General features: G+C 53.2%; 1 protein-coding gene across 1 annotated transcript; it reads left to right on the forward strand.

The window, feature by feature from the left end:
* Nucleotides 1-1169: 1169 nt before the first annotated feature.
* LOC140902458 (uncharacterized) lies at nt 1170-15114 on the forward strand. The gene is made up of 7 exons (XM_073322550.2): nt 1170-1321; nt 2181-2257; nt 3887-4231; nt 4776-5126; nt 5880-6160; nt 10035-10155; nt 11908-15114. The coding sequence occupies exons 2-7, from the start codon at nt 2203-2205 to the stop codon at nt 12600-12602; spliced, it is 1848 nt and encodes a 615-aa protein (XP_073178651.2). The 5' UTR covers nt 1170-1321; nt 2181-2202; the 3' UTR covers nt 12603-15114.
* The last annotated feature ends 1763 nt before the right edge of the window (nt 15115-16877 follow it).

The following is a 16877-nucleotide window of genomic DNA, read 5'->3' on the forward strand; positions in this document are numbered from 1 at the left end:
CAGCGCCCCCTAGTGCCACCCTGGGGCACCGACACCAGCCCTGACAGCCAGGGGAGAACCCCCACCCCGCCCCCTTGCAGCACAGCGCCCCCTAGTGCCGCCCTGGGGCACCAGCACCAGCCCTGACAGCCAGGGGAGAGTCCCCACCCCGCCCCCTGGCAGCACAGCGCCCCCTAGCGCCGCCCCGGGGCATTGGGGCCAGCCCTGACAGCCAGGGGAGAGTCCCCACCCCGCCCCCTTGCAGCACAGCGCCCCCTAGTGTCGCCCTGGGGCACCGGCACCAGCCCTGACAGCCAGGGGAGAACCCCCACCCCGCCCCCTTGCAGCACAGCGCCCCCTAGCGCCGCCCCGGGGCATTGGGGCCAGCCCTGACAGCCAGGGGAGAGTCCCCACCCTGCCCCCTTGCAGCACAGCGCCCCCTAGTGCCGCCCTGGGGCATTGGGGCCAGCCCTGACAGCCAGGGGAGAGTCCCCACCCCGCCCCCTTGCAGCACAGCGCCCCCTAGTGCCGCCCCGGGGCACCGGCACCAGCCCTGACAGCCAGGGGAGAACCCCCACCCCGCCCCCATGCAGCACAGCGCCCCCTAGTGCCTTTCTGGGGCATTAGGGCCAGGCCTGCCTGCCGCAGGAGCGCGCCCCCCACAGCACAGCGCCTCTAGTGTTGCCCTGGTTCATTGCACTGACTGCAAGGGGAGAGCACCCCCTACTGAGTCACTGACCCCACACCCTGGAGCCACCTTAAATTTTCTGGTGTCCCACCCAAGCACTGAGCGCTGCCAGCTCTGCTTGTCTTGAGTCTGTGAGATCAAGGCTGCTGTGTGCCAGGGGAACATCGGGGCAACAACTTTACAGGGATGAAACAGAGCTGAAGTGGTTTAACTTTCACGTTTCTTTGTTAAAACGACTTAACTGATTGAGTGTAAACCCTTGCCTGGACCCTCTTATTTCTTCTTAAAGCAATTAAGAAGCAACTGAAATAAATCAGCTGAAGACATGTAACTTCTGTGTGTGTAGACAAGGCCTCGAGGTTCCTGTCCTGAATCCATAAAGCGCCATCTCCAAACATTAGGGCTTTATCCTTTTGTGGCGTTCGGGACGCGCGTTCCAGGTCTGTGCCTCCTTTAGCTACATTATCTGGCTGCTGCGTGAATTTTGTGCTGTTTCAATAAGCGGTTGCTTGTTTACTTTCACTTTCCCTGTTACTCAGAGGCTGCTCTCGTAGGGGGGAGAGATGGGGCGGGTGCCGGGGAACGAACAGGAATTATTCCCTTTCCCCCAGCACACCGAGAAGATCGGAGGGTTTGATGCCTTTGGGGTGGAAGGTAAGAGATTCCCCTGCCGCCTGGGCCTGATTTCTTGCTGGGATTTTCTCCAGAATACGTTTCGAAGGCCTGCTGAGTGGCACCTCGAAAATGGCTGCTAAACACGGAACTGCACGTTAATAGCTCTAGATCGAACCGACCTCTGCTGTTCTAACGGAGTCACGGCCGTAACAGCTGCACGTGGCCCGCGGATTTAGTCAGGGGGACCCCAGCCTTCGTGGGATGATGGTGCCGAGCAACATGTGGTGATGGGGGAAGACTTTTGTGGCTAGGCAGAAGGGAGGGGGAGAAGCCCTGAATCCCCAGTATGTGTCTAAACCAATGGTCCCCAAACTTTTCAGGGTCACATCCCCCACTTACCCCTGTCGCCCTCCCGCCCCGAATCAGGGCTGGGAACATGGCCACACTTCCGGGGTGGGGAGGATGTGGATGGGGTAAGGGGGCCGAGGCTGGGGCCCGGTAGCAGGCCCGCAGCCAGGGGCTGAGGGTGGGGGTGGGCCTGAAGCTGAGATGGGGGCAGAGCGGGGCTGGGTGTCGCTTCCTCCCCATCCCTGTGGGGGCTGGCCCTGGCCCACTGTGCCCCCCCCCGGGAACGTTCCTCCACACCAGCGGGTCAGTCGGTGTAACTGCGTGGCTCAGCCGGGGGGGGGGATATGTTTCACACCCCTGAGCGAGGTGGTTATAGCGATGTAAGTTTGTAGCCTAGACCTCGCTTCAGTCTCTATTAGTTTACCCTAGGTTTGTAGAGACCTTTCGCTAGGACCCTGCTGAGCCGAGCCGAGAACCAGGTCGTCAGCGTTCAAACAGGCATTTGGGGCAGGATCCAGCCGTTCAGAGCATGTTGCTCCTTCTCTTGCAGATGTCCGACAGCCTTCAGCGTAATGGGAACTGGCCCCACGTTATCACTTCACTCGCTCGCTCTGTGGACCCTCTACGGTAAGTCCCCGGTTCAGTACAGTTCTGATTGTAATGACGCAGGCTCGGACACGTGCGCCTCGGTCTTTGGATCACACCCGGGGAGAGGCTCAGTCCCAGATCTCCCGCACATCACACTCACCGCTCTCCCACGCGGCTCCAACTAGTCCCTCCACCATTCAGTGCAGCTACGCCCCACCCTTTGAAGGCAAGTAGCGCGCACACCGATCATTCTCTTGCTGTGCCAACTCCAGGGGGGCAGAGTTAAGGTTACAGGGGTGTTGACCTTATCTCAATACTTCCTGGTTTTCAGAAGCCTCAGTTTTGTTGAACTCGACATTCTGGTAAGACAGGAGCTATGACTGGGCGTCCTTAACTCTGCATTAACGAGGGTGACCATACGTCCCGCTTTGGTCGAGAGACTCCCATTTTTAAGTCCTGTCCTGGCTCAGTTGGCAAAAGCAAAATGCACAAATGCACAGTTGTGTCAAACAGGTGGGGAGCGACCCCTAGCAGGAGGCGGAGGAACGTGTGGGGAGGGGGGCGAGTGGCAAGGCCAGCCCTGCATGGGAGGGAGGGCTCGGGAGAGCGGCTTAGGCCAGGCCAGCCCCACATGAGCGGGTGACAGGGGGTCTTGGGCTGGCCCCGCGTGCAGGGGGTTGAGGGAGGCCTCAGGCTGGCCCCACGCAGGTGGGCGGTGGGGGCCTTGGGCCAGCCCCATGTGGTGTCCTGTTTTCCCTTTGGGAAAATATGGCCACCCTAGCATTAACAAAATGTTTTGACGTTTGTCCCATCTGGATTTGGAGACATTTTACCTCTGGCCTGGATGATTTTCTTCCCCTGCCCCTGTACTCCCCTGCTTCCAAATGATTTTGGTCCCTGTAACACGCTGCCCTTGTCACACTCGGGGAGAAACATTCATGCTAGCATATGAGGCACTGGGGAGACCTCATCTGGAAAACCGTGTCCAATTCTGCTCAGGGAAGATGAATCCGGACTGAGCCAGGTGCAGAGAAGGGCTGCTAGGATGATCAGAGGAATGGAGAGCTGATCTTATGAGAGGAGACTGAAAGGCTTGTTTAGCCTAGCAAAAGCAGGCCAGGAAATGAGTCTCTCTGGCCTGTGTTGTGCCAATGGTCATAATGGTCCATTCTGGCTTTAACATCTATGCTTCTGGTTCTTGGTTCGCCTGAGCCCCACGCTGGCCCTGTAATTTTCACCCACTTTCAGATCCCTTCATGCAGTGAGAGTGGCACAAAGCAGCTTCAGTGTCAATGGGAATCAGGGCTGAAAAATGTACAGGCAGAGAGAGACTGGATCTGAAAGTGAAAGATGTTATATTGACATATTACAACTAGAGAAGTTAGAAACAAACTTCAAATCCACTTATGGAAAGATTATGACATAACACAAACTTATTTCTTAAGAATCCAGAACCCTAACACAGAAGAACCAAAACCAGAGAGAGACAAAGGGAGAGAGGTATAACTCAGCCCATCTTACTCTAGGCTGGCTCTTTGCAGACAGACTGATGATCGCACACTTCCCTGCAGACCCCCAGTTTTTGAGTGGGACCCGGAAACCTCTTACCCGTTAAAGAGATAGCTTGTCATTTTAACACTCTAATACCGACCCTTGCTTTCCTTTCAGGGGTCATTGTGGCACAGTCACCCATCACAGCTCAGTGCGGCAAGGACATTACCCTGAGCTGCACCTTTCCCACACTCGGCTTGGCAGCAAATCAACAAGTGAACGTCACCTGGAAGAAGCCAAGAGCCGAAGAACCAGACCTGCTGGTCCACAGCTACTCTTTGGGAACAGAGAAACAATCTGAGGCTTACAGGGGGCGGACGCAGCTGGATCCAGAAGGATTCGCCAAAGGGGACGCATCCCTGAGACTGAGGGATGTTCACATTCAGGACGAGGGGTTTTATAGCTGCTTCGTCAACTCTGAGCTGGGCCCGTGGTCTGAGGAGATGTCGCTGACAGTGCTGAGTATGTCGCCTCCTACAATGGGCTTTGCTGGCCTCTGAGGCTACAGCTGGTCGAAATGATGCTGTCCAAACGTTTGTTGGGTGGAAAACAGCTTTTCAACTAAATGCAAATTGTCACCCCCCCTAAAAAATGTTTTTCCCATTTTTTGTTGCTTAATTCCCATTGAAGTCAAGGGATTTAGGCACATAGAGGGATTCTCAAAAGCACCTCTCTGCAGCTGTAGGCACCTGAATCCCTTTGGAAATCCTCTCACCCTGTCTTGGTGCATCCATGGCCTTGATACCAAAGCTTCTCTGGCACCCTCCATCACTAACTCCAGTATTAACCACCATCTCCCCTTCTGCGAATCCACTCAGGTTTGGCAGTTACAGATTTTGGGGTGGAATGGAAGATGGGTGCAGGCTGTTTCCCTGAGGAAACACCAACAGAGAAGTGTTGTGTTGTGGTTACCTTTTAGACTACAGCGTATGCAAGTTGTGTGTGCATGAGCCACTGGTTGGTGTCTGAAAAATTCCACAAAAAAATATTGATTTTTCTCTTTAAGGGGCAAGACAACGAGAGTCACCCGTTGTAGTTCAGGAAGGGGAGGACGTCACCCTCAGCTGCTCCTTCGAACCTGAGCAAAACCTCCGGCTGTTGAACATCACCTGGAAGAAGGAAACAGCAGAGGGACGGGATCTCCTGGTTCACACGTACTATAATGGGAGGGACCAGATGCTGAGACAGAATAAGGCTTACTGGGGCCGGACCCAGCTGTATCCGGAGAGATTCCACGAAGGAATCGCGTCCCTGAGACTCGAGAACGTCCGGCTGTCAGATGGCGGGGTCTACACCTGCCACGTCAAACCCGAACTGGGCAGGTTTTCCATGCGGATGAGAGTTACCGTGGAGAAGGGTAGGGCTCCTCTTACAGGGTACCGCACAAGTCCCAGGGTCAGGGTAGCTGGGCCGCTAGGAACTGCTCCACGTGGCAGTGGGTTATCACATCACCATAACCCACTGGGGAGCAGAGTCAGACGGCTCAGCGAGATGGTACATGGGGGGCCAAGGCGATCGCTGGTGAATCTCAGTGGTAGCAAAGGGGAAGAGGTCAGAGGGCCCAAGCACAGGCAAATAGGGTTGCCAACGGTCTTGTTTTTACCCAGGTACTCTGGTTTTTGGCTTCTCTGTCTGGGTGGTTTTCTGGGACCTGGCAACCCTCAGTGGCACCCAAACCAAAAGTCCAGTTACCGCGGGGTGGAGGGAGGCACCGGGTCATTACCCCACCCCAGCCCCTGCTCAACCAAGGCCACCTCCTACCTGCTGGTGGGCCCCTTGAGACGATCCAGCGAGCAATGTGGGGAGAGGAGCAAGCAACGGGGTGGGGCCTTGGTGGGAAGAGATGAAGAAGGGGGCGTGGCTTCCTCATGGGTCTGGTTACCAGCAGAAAGGTGGGAACCCTACGGGCAAATGGGAGGAGAAGTCTCCAAGAGATGATCTCTCTGTGCAGCTCTGACAATATTGGCCATCCCCCGGACTCGTGGCAGTGGGAAAGGTATCTGAAATTCCCAACCCCTCTTGGGGGGCGTTTCCTGGGACCCTGCTGTGCTCACAGAAGCATTCTGGGTTTTGTGGATTTTTCTTCCCTCCCACCCCCCATTTCTTACAGGCGCCAGTTGTGTCTGGTTCTTTTGGGCACCTCTTCTTCTTCTTCTTGCTCTTTCCCTGTTGGTAATGGTTATCATCATTAAAATGCATCGTCTTCCCGTCCGATGGAAACTGAGGCCATCCAAACACGCCTTCCAATTGGAGGCTGAACAGACAGATATCCGTCTGTCTGATGACTATGAGGAGAAAAATGACAACGTGGAGGGAAGAGCGCAGCCGGAAGCATATTTCTTGTGGGACATAAGAGTGGATGATACCAAACAGACTCGAGAGTCCTGGCAGGTGAGTTTCAAAACATTTTTCTTTCCTTGGTGTGTCTATTGGAAGGCATCTTCATTACAGGTGTGAGGAGGGTTTATGCCGCTTTGAGCATTTTTCTTTTACCTGTTTGAAATCCCTCTGTTTAATTACATTTGCACTCAGCAGTCTCCAGCCACAAAGAAAAAAATTCCCTGCCTCCCCTTCTCCACCAGAATTTTTAAGGCTGATAGTTTTCTGACACCAAATGTCATGGTGCAGGTACCCCGCACCTGGATGGACTGTGAGGAGTTTATAATTGCTCAGGAATGCATAGATTCCGGACAGAGCAGACAAATCTGATCTTCTGGTCTGACCTCCTGGATAACGCAGACCAGAGAACTGCCCCAATAAGATCCTTTAGAAAAACATCCAATCTTGATTTTAAAATTGCCAGTCATGGAGAATTCACCACAATCCCTGGTAATTTGTTCCAGTGATTAATTACTCTCACAGTTAAACCTTATTTCCAGTCTGAGTTTGTCTAGCTTCAATTTCCACCCATTGTATCATGTCAAACCTTTCTCTGCTTGACTGAAGAGCCCTCTGTTATCAATTTTCTATTCCCCATGTAGGTATTTATAGACTGTGATCTTATTCTTATTGCCTTAATTCTGGAGGCTGTACATTTCTCCTTGTGTCCATTTGCTTCCCTCATCAATTTTCTACAATGCCTAGCTTCTAATTTGTAGTCATTGCTATCAACTTCTCCTTTCTTCCAGTTGTTACATATTATTTTTTGAAGCTTTTTCACTTCATCTCTAAGCAGGCTGTTTTTTTAAACTCTTTCTCATCTGGGATTGTAGTTTTCTGGGCATCTAGTAAAATGTTCTTAAACCATTCCTAATTATCATTGACAGTTTTCTCTTTACATTCTTTCTCCCAGCTGATACATATTGTAATTGTTTTCAGAAACTGGCCCTGTTAAAACACCCTGTATCTATATTACCGCTTGGGACTTTATTCTGATTGCACATGACAAATGTGACCAAGTCATGACCACTTGCTTCTAAACAGCCACTCATTTTTAGTTCTGTGATCCATTCCTTTTGACCCGTCAAGATCAGTAGCGGATTAGCCACTGGGTTGATGGGGCTTGTGTGCAGGCGCCCTGGCCAATTGGGGAGCCCCGGAAAAATGGGGCCCCTGTGTTCTGACCCTGCTCCCCTGCAGGAGAAGCCGCAGTGCCTGGACCCCAGCTGCAGCCCCGGGCATAGGTGTAACTTAGGAGGGTGCGGGGGGGGGGGCGGGCGCATTTCCCTCCCAACAGAGGCAAGACATGTGGGGGGGGGTCACATGCAACTCCCCCACCAATTTCTGTGAACGCTCCCCCCCCTACCCCCCCACCCCGCATGTTTTGGCTCCCGGGGAGCGGAGGGGAAGGAAGCAGCGGAGGGCCCTGCCTTAGCAGCTGGATGCCGCCTCCTTAGTTCCCATCTGTTTCCTCTACAACCCTGAGTGCCCACGGGGAAGGGGGGGGCATAGCAAAGGGAGGTGGGGTGAGGGGAGGAGAAGGGGATAGGCGGGGGGAACCAGGAGCCCAGCATGTGGCATTCCCTGCGCAGCAGCAGCCCCAGCAAGGAGGTAACTGGAGCAGTCCCAGAGCAGTCCTGTCCCCTCCACAGCACCGGCAGCCCAGGTCCCACTGTAGGCTGGAGGAGAGAGCCAGTGAACCCAGGGGACTCGCTTCAGCCTGCATGGGCGCAAGTTGTCCCCCGAGATATAGCAGTCAAACTACGCCTAGGGCCCCCGGGACTCCAGCTCCCTGCTGCAGCCTCAGGGCTATGGCAGGGGAGGGGGACAGAGCTTCTCCAGTCTCGGGGCCATGGGGTGGGGGGGAGCAGAAAGGAGCAATGTTGTGTGGCCGCAGTGGGGGGGTAGGGGGAGAATGGGGCTGACTGTGTGTGGAACAGGGTGGGGCCGAAGGGGGTAGGGGCGGAACAGGGGGGGACTGCAAGTGGAAGAGCTCAGGGCCCCATGAAATCTTAATCCGCCTCTGGTCAAGGTGAAGTCTAATTAGAGCTGGTCAAAATGGTACCGTTGAAACATTCTTATGATGAAAAATGGCTTTTTGACCAAAGTTTTCCAGTTTTTAAAACTTTCCAGGTTAAAAAATAAGGGTTTTGGAAACTATATTTTTTTTGTGCTGAAAATGATTTTCAAAAACCACGTTTTTCCCATTTTTGGTTTTCCAGCCACTTTGCCCCCCCCCTTTTCCAATTGGCAAAAGTTGGTAAACAGTGTGAATGCATCCGATGCAGTGAGCTGTAGCTCACGAAAGCTTATGCTCAAATAAATTTGTTAGTCTCTAAGGTGCCACAAGTCCTCCTTTTCTTTTAGTGTGGAAAAAATACATTTTCAATCCCTTTCTTACTGTTTTCCAGGTTCTAGCTGGAAAACACTAGAAAGGTGGGAGAAGCAGGTTGTCCTTCACTTTATCATACTTTTAAAAAACCTTTCCCCGCCTTTATCCAATGCCAAAAAGGGAAAAAAAACCACTTCCTGAAAATTAAAAAAAGGGAAACAAATCAACATTTTGAGAATGAACATAGTTGGTTTGAATTGAATTTGTTTTGTTTCGAAAATTACAGCAGAAAATTGAAATGTGATAATAAATAATAATAATAGACTCATAGACCCACAGGGTTAGAAGGGACCACAAAGGTCATCAAGTCTAACCCCTAATAATAAAAACCTATTGTTTATTAGGTGCATTACGGTAGCACCCCTAACCTGGCCTGGGACCCCACTGTGCTAGGCACTGTGATATTATTAGTGCCCTTTATTAGGTGTATTATGGTAGCACCCACGCGCCCCTATCCTGCTGCAGGACCCCACTGCACTGGGCGCTGTGCATTATTCGTGTCCTTTATTAGGTGTATCGCGGTAGTGCCCAGGCACCCCTATCCTGACCCAGGACCCCAGTGCACCAGGCGCTGCACAAACACAGAACAGAGTCCCTGCCGCAAAGAGCTTCTAGTCTATGTAGAAGCCAAGAGACGCCAGCTGGAGACGGCCAGATGGACGGGGGAGGGCAAGGAAACAATGAAAGACTATTGTCTAAATAGACACGGTCAGGGAAGGGGGAGAACGCACCAGCGGAGCGAGCAATGGGAGGGCTGGAAACGAGGCGCATTGCATTAGCACAGGGGAAGGGGCAAGGGGGGTACAGGGGGTGCCGAGGGGAACAGGGAGTCAGAGGAGTGAAGCTGAGGTGAAGGGGGGGGGGGCTGCTGGCACGAAGAACCGGCCACCTTAGTCCTTACCGGCCCCACCCAGCCTGTGCCGAGACGGTAACGCACCCAGTAAACACCAGCCTGTGGATTAGGCCTCCCCAGCGCAGCCAGAAGCCATCTGCAGCCAGGCCCAAAGGAGGAGAAAAGGGGCTCCTGCTTCCCTCCCTGTTGAGATTTTGAAGAAACGGGGCACCAGGAGCTTGCTTCAGCTTATGGCTTGCCAGCCTTGCCTCGCTCACCTGCCCCAAGGATTTCGCCAAGGCCTTCAGGCGGAGGATACGGTTTTATGCCTTTCCTACCTTCACTCCTGTTAGCCCAGCAGAGGTGATGCAGAGCGTTCATCCACATTGCAGCTGGGACGTATCATTCCCAGCGTGGGCAGAGATGCACATGCCGGCTCCGATCCAGCTAGCCCCTCGCAGCGGGGCCGTGGAGACGCAAGCCGTAGCCCCCGGGTACAATCCCGTCCGAGATCCTAGACACGTCCTGGGGCAGCTAGCCTGAGACGCTGCCTGTACCCCTGCAGTCACGCCTCTATTTTAAACGAGCTAGTTCAATCAGAGTTGTGCCGATTGCAATGTAAACGCAGCCGTTCTATTCACTCCAATGTCAATCTTTTCTAGACACCAGCCTGGGATGAACGACGCGCATGGGAGAAGCCAAAACAGCCAAAATTCTCTCGTGGAAAGTCTCCTGCAAGGGAAAAGGTTCCCAGAAATATTGCCCGGAAGCCTAGCAAGAAAGGTAAAGTCCCACTTGTAAGCCGTGCTATTTTCACAGAAGAAGGAAAACTAATTCAAAAGAATGATTCTAAAAAACTAATTCAAAAGGTTTATGTCATAGACCTCCCATTATTTCTTAACTCTCTAGGTCTCTGTGGATTATTTCTCACACGTGTTTGCTGTCTTCCCAATTTCATATCTAGGCATGTCACTAACAAGTTGCTCCCTTCTTCCAGAGCAGAATGAAGATGTTAAAGAGATTGGGCGCTCTTAGGGGCAGGGGAATGTCTCTCTCTGGGTTTGTGCAGCGCCTGGCGCCGTGGGGCCCCAGATTTTGGTTGGCATCTGTGCAGCACCCAACAATATGCAGCCCTGATTTCGGTCAGGGTGTGCAGTGCCCAGTGCTACGGGGCCCCCGCTCTGTGTTTGGACTCTAATACAAAGTCAGGGGCTGGTTTGCGTGTGCGTTACTCCACGTCAGAAATCAGGAACTGGGGCTGCGGGTCGAGCCAGGTTACCTGGAGAGGAGCAAGGCAGAAGCAGGGCAGGATCATCACAGCCGTGGGCACATGCTTTGAGCAGCCCCCAAACTGCTGCTTCTCCAGAGCCGGTCTGCTGACTCTTTCAGCTCATCAGGCGGAGTAGCCAGTTAGGGAGCCCACTCCAGGCTGTGCTCGTTAGGTTGCCCAGAGACCAGCTCTGCTGCAGGCCCTGATTCCTGACCATCACAGCCAGCTGAATGGGCGGGAGCCGCCTGTAGACCAGGTTCTGGCTCTTGGTTCCGTTTGTAAGTTTCTTGTCCCCCCAGGAACGGGGGAAGGGCCCGCCCACCTCCCAGGATTTCCAATAAGGCCCCCAGGAACTGCAGCTGGGGGCGAGCTCCTCAGCCCAGGCAGACAGTCATGGGCGAGCTCAGAAGGCTGAAAATAGCTTTCCCCACAGAGCCTGGAGCAGAGATAAAAGCATCAACTGGGTCTGCTGGTGACTGGGACGGGAAATGCTGCTGTGTCCCCCACACACACATTCCAGCCACCCTCCCCCCCTGACCCCCCCCCCACATGCTGTCTCCTGGCCACCCTGGGCTGTGGATGGGGTGTGATCTATGGTAAAATGTCACTTCCATTGTAAATCCAACTTGTGAGTGCGGAAGGCAAGAGGAGGAGACACTAAACAAGGCAGAGACACAGCTCAGTCCTGACCTGCAGCCCCCGCCACCCCAGCCCTGAGCTCCCCACCCCCTCAGCCCTGCCAGTGACCCTTGATCCTGACCTGCAGTCCCCTGCTATTCCAGCGATGGTCTCAGGCTCTCTGCAGACTCAGGCAAGCGCTGCATCAGTAACACTCGGGGAGTTCCTCCTCTCACATCTATTGCCCCAGGTTATCTGTAGACTCATCTCTGCATTTGTTACCCTCAACTCATCACTCTGAGATTCTCTCCACAAGCATAACACTTAGAGAGTTACTTTAAAAAAGGAAAGCCGTGATTCTGGAGAACAAGCGAGCAGCTTTCGGTAGGGGCAGCTACAGATATGGGCATGTACTGGATGTTTCCAAGCCCTGCCTAACGGATGCTGTAAATGACAGAGGCTGGCAATGACCCACAAGGGAATCACGAATGGGCAGCCCACAGCAGCGTCCCAGCCATGCGTGGGGAAGAGCCCTGCCAGCCCCCTATGGAACATCACTGGAGGCTGAAATCAGAGTTGAGAGTTTCATGTTTGACAGGGACTTTTAAAGCCAACTGCAATTGAAACGTTTCTTTTCCTTTTCCAAGGCCGGCGGCTGGGCTCGGATGGGGATAGTGCGGACTCCTGGAGCGACAAGTTCACTTCTGAAGCAAGTGATTTTTCTGAAGTGGACTCTGCGTGGCAGGAGGATGGGGGGTCATCACAAAAGACCAGGTGTAGGATCGCTCTCCTGGGGCAGACGGGCGCTGGGAAATCATCCTTTGTCAATGCCATTAGAGGCCTGGGTGATGAAGAGGAAGGTGCTGCTAAAACCGGGGTGGTGGAGACAACAATGGTACCAACTTCTTACCTGCTTCCCAAACAGCCCAATATTACTATATGGGACCTGCCGGGGTTCGGGCCGACAAAGCGTCAATCAGACACAGACCTTGATCTCTTCAGCTTGAGCCAATACGATGCGTTCCTTATCTTCTCCTCCCATCACTTCACAGCCACCCATGCTGGCTTGGCCCGGAAGATCCAGCGAGCGGGGAAGAAGGTTTATTTTGTGCGCTCCAAGGTGGACCAGGAGTTGCTTCCTGCCCGGAGGCATCAGCCTTCTACCTATAATGAAGAGCGAATTCTGCAGAAAATCAGAGACACCTGCATGACACACTTGCAGAGAGAAGGGGTGACTTCCCCGCAGGTTTTTCTCCTGTCTAGCTTTGAATATGGCCAGCACGACTTCCCTCTTCTAGAGGAAATATTACAGAGAGAATTTGGGAGTCGTTTCCCTGGCTGAGCTCTTGTTCCCCAAAAATCTTGCACAAGGAAAAAGCAGCCAGGCGGAGTCAGAAACCAGCCCTAACTTCAAGTTATAATACCGAAAATATTCATATAAATCTCTAAAAGGACATGGCAGAACTAGAGGGGGTTTAGAGAAGGACCATGAGAATGATCAAGGGCCCGTACCCAGCTGACTTTAATGTCGTTGCCCCTTTTGCCCCCACCCCCTTTCCCCTGGCCGCTGAGCTTCTGTCTTCCCTGTCCCCTAACACAAGAGCAAGGGGGCATTTAATAAAAGTGAAGGTTGGGAATTCAAATCGAAGAAAGGAGCTCCTTTTTCACACAGTGTGGGGAACTCACCACCCCATGATGTCATGAAGGCGAAGAGTTGAGCAAGGTTCAAAGAGGGGTTGGCCATTTATATAGCTAACGAGAACAGCCAGAGCGATCTTAGAAAATGACAACACAATGGTGTTGTTTGCAGTGTTGGTTCCAGGATATTAGCGAGACAAGGCGGGGAAGGGAATAGCTTTTATTGGACCCATTTCTGTTGGGGAGAGAGACAAGCTTTGGAGCTTACACAGACAGGGGTGGCGAGTTGGATGGGCCTGTGGTGCCCTTGCTCCACCAATATTCAGAGCACGGGGGCCCGGCTCCACCAAAGTTCAGGGCCAGGTCTCTCCCCCGGCCGTGCCGGCGGCTGCCTATGCACGCCTCCCGTGGCGCGTCCCCTGAGCCTGCATGCTGCCCCCGGCGCAGGGGGGCCCAGGTGGCTTCCTGCCCACTCACTCCACTCCAGATCCCTTTCCTGCGGCCCCTGGGCAGGGGGTGGGGGTACGGTCTCTCCATGCTGCCCCTGCGGCTACTGGGAGCTGTGGGGGTGGTGCCTGCAGGCAGCAGCGCATGGAGACCCCCTGTGCCCCCCGGTCTAAGAACTGCTGCCGGAAGGGGGTGCGGGTCACTTACAGGAGCTGCCCCAGGTAAGCGCCTCACCCCTCACCCCCTCCCGCACCCAAACTCCCTCCCAGAGCCTGACCCCTTTCCCCCCACACCCAAACTTCTCCCAGAGCCTGATCCCTCACCCCCTCCCGCACGCAAACTCCCTCCCAGAGCCTGACCCCTTTCCCCCCACACCCAAACTTCTCCCAGAGCCTGATCCCTCACCCCCTCCCGCACGCAAACTCCCTCCAAGAGCCTGCACCCTGCACACCCTCCCGCACCCCAATCCCCTGCCCCAGCCTAGAGCCCGCACCCTGCACCCAAACTCCCTCCCAGAGCCTTAAGCAGGGGGGACGGGGACTTGGACCTGTTCTGGGCACCACCAAAACTTCTCCAACCTGCCCCCATGTTAACACAGAGCTCTTCTTCAGGTCTGGGAAAGGTATCAGAATACCACAGCGAAATACAAGCGGGGACAGATCGTATAGCATATTGAGCAATAACAACTACATAGAATATCATAGAATATCAGGGTTGGAAGGGACCCCAGAAGGTCATCTAGTCCAACCCCCTGCTCAAAGCAGGACCAATTCCCAGTTAAATCATCCCAGCCAGGGCTTTGTCAAGCCTGACCTTAAAAACCTCTAAGGAAGGAGATTCTACCACCTCCCTAGGTAACGCATTCCAGTGTTTCACCACCCTCTTAGTGAAAAAGTTTTTCCTAATATCCAATCTAAACCTCCCGCACTGCAACTTGAGACCATTACTCCTCGTTCTGTCATCTGCTACCATTGAGAACAGTCTAGATCCATCCTCTTTGGAACCCCCTTTCAGGTAGTTGAAAGCAGCTATCAAATCCCCCCTCATTCTTCTCTTCTGCAGGCTAAACAATCCCAGCTCCCTCAGCCTCTCCTCATAACTCATGTGTTCCAGACCCCTAATCATTTTTGTTGCCCTTTGCTGGACTCTCTCCAATTTATCCACATCCTTCTTGAAGTATGGGGCCCAAAACTGGACACAGTACTCCAGATGAGGCCTCACCAATGTCGAATAGATGGGCGAACCGAGACAGTCACTGCGCTCTTTGGACGGATACAAAACCACAATGGCGTTTATCCAATGCATCCCGCCAAAACACCAGAAACTTTTACTTGTACCCACCCCGAGTGGTAACGCTGACTGCAGGGGGGTGGTTTCTAAACCGCTCCGTCATGGGGTGCATTAATTTCTCTGTGTGGGCACGGCTGCTGCACACTAGAGGCTCACTAGTGTTTTTTGCCATAGTTTGAAACAGTCCTACAGTAAACGCGCACTGGGAAACGTTCCAGAGAGAGATTGTTCATTACAGGCATGGAAGGATTTGTTTTTATTGGTAAATGTCAGTAAGCATCAATTTCACCGGACATCCACAAAACATGAAGGAAAAAATATCTCCATTGATAATAACTGAAATGTACAGAAAGGCAGAGTCAGAGAAACACTGCTTGAGAACTTATCGAAGTTTGATTGAAGACTATTTACTTGGTGTATTTTGACATGGGATATTGACAATTTGTGTTTTAATGGTTATAAAGCTTTTACTTTTTGAATCTCAGCATCTACCATCATTCAACACTTAGTATCTGATCCAGTGGCGTAGCCAGGTGGAGAAAACAGGTGAAGCTCCGGGTCTTCGGCGGGGGGGGGGGTGTCAGGCGGCGCTCCGGGTCTTCGGCAACACTTTGGCGGCAGGTCCTTCACTGGCTCTGGTCTTCAGCAGCCCTGAAGGACCCTCCGCCCACCCAATGCCGCCAAAGACCAGAGCGAGTGAAGGACCCGCCGCCGAAGACCCGGAGCTCTGCCTGACCTGACGGTCACTTCTGCTCGGTGGGAGAGCGGCCGCTGCCCCGCTCCCCGCCAGCCACGCTACTGATCTGATCCCCCTTCATACTTTCCCGCAACTGTGAAATTTAAATAGATACAAATGGAACAAAAGGCTTAAAAACAAACATCACTATTATTAGTTGAATTCTGCCAAGCCCAAGTATATACTATTGTAATGAGCAATGCATATAACGGACATTACTCTTTGGAGTGAGTATTTACAAAATCAAAGTCCAATTTTTGGACCTCTGCAGAGAACTGCAAAATTGCTAAAAATAAACCCTGAGAAATGAAATTAACCCCCCGCCAAAATAGAGGTCCTAGAAATAGCCTTTCCCATCCATCCACAGAGCTAAAACTCCTCCTGGCTCACATCTCGATTGCTGTGACATCCCCTTCTCCAGCCTTGATAAATGCAATCCTGCCCTGCTCAGATGCATAAGAACATAAGAACGGCCCTATTGGGTCAGAGCAAAGGTCCATCTAGCCCAGGATCCTGTCAGTGGCCAGTGCCAGGTGGCCCAGAGGGAATGAACAGAACAGGGAATCATCAAATGATCCTGTCACCCATTCCCAGCTTCTGGCAAAGAGAGGCTAGGGACACCATCCCTGCCCATCCTGGTATTCCGAGATCGCTCCCTGAGCCCACTGCTTTGTCTACGCCACCCCTCTCTTTGCTTTGCAGCCCTGCACTGGCTTCCCCTTCTCCAGCTCCTCAAATGTCAGCTGCTTCTCTTCACTCAGACAGGCCTTCAGGGCCAATCCCCACCCGACCTTTCCTTTCTCATTCGCACTCCCACCGTGGGTCAGCCCTTGCTGCCAGCCTCGATCTCCCGCTTGGTACATTTCCAGACAAGCCCCTCGGTGACACGACACCCCCGCGCTCTCCTTCACGCTTGGGGGGATCTCCCTGTAAACATCTTCTGGGCTAAACTGCCTTGTGATTTCCTTGCCCTCCCCTTTCCGTTTGTCTGGCTCCAGCTGGCTTCTCTTCTCTTAGACTGGAAGGTCTTTGGGGCAAGGACTGACTTTATTCTGTGTCCGTGCAGCGCCTGGCGAAATGGGGATCCTGGCCCATGATTAGAGTGCCCTGGAGCTACCGTAATGCACCTAATAAATAAATGAAGTGAGACCCATACAGACCCCTCCAGGTTTAGCCCAAGATGCACCATTTCCTTCTGCCTTTGAGAGAGGCAGCATTGTGCCCAGGATCAGCTCACTAAACATGGCCAGACACCTGTAACCAGCAGCTAACAGGCAAAGGTGAAATCGCACATGTCTTGGGGTTATGAAACCATGACTCCTTGGGAGGAAGCGTGAGCGTCTCCCCATCGGCCCCCCAGGACTAGGGGACTGCCCCTATCCAGCCTTACTCCAGAGAGAGCTAAAGCCATGGCAAGAAGATGGAGGGCACACAAGTGTCCACCTGGTCTGCTAAGAGTGACAGTTCCCTGCCACCTCTCCTGGCCACCCACAAACGACACATCTA

The sequence above is a fragment of the Lepidochelys kempii genome, chromosome 24, assembly GCF_965140285.1.
Source record: "Lepidochelys kempii isolate rLepKem1 chromosome 24, rLepKem1.hap1, whole genome shotgun sequence".
Lineage (NCBI taxonomy): Eukaryota > Metazoa > Chordata > Testudines > Cheloniidae > Lepidochelys > Lepidochelys kempii.

What these genes read in the sequence shown, in the direction of transcription:
- LOC140902458 (XM_073322550.2), top strand. Translation starts at nt 2,203, where the DNA reads ATGGGAACTGGCCCCACGTTATCACTTCACTCGCTCGCTCTGTGGACC. An exon ending in CGCTCTGTGGACCCTCTACG is followed by an intron (nt 2,258 to 3,886) that starts GTAAGTCCCCGG and finishes CTTTCCTTTCAG; the next exon opens with GGGTCATTGTGGCACAGTCA. An exon ending in GAGAGTTACCGTGGAGAAGG is followed by an intron (nt 5,127 to 5,879) that starts GTAGGGCTCCTC and finishes CATTTCTTACAG; the next exon opens with GCGCCAGTTGTGTCTGGTTC.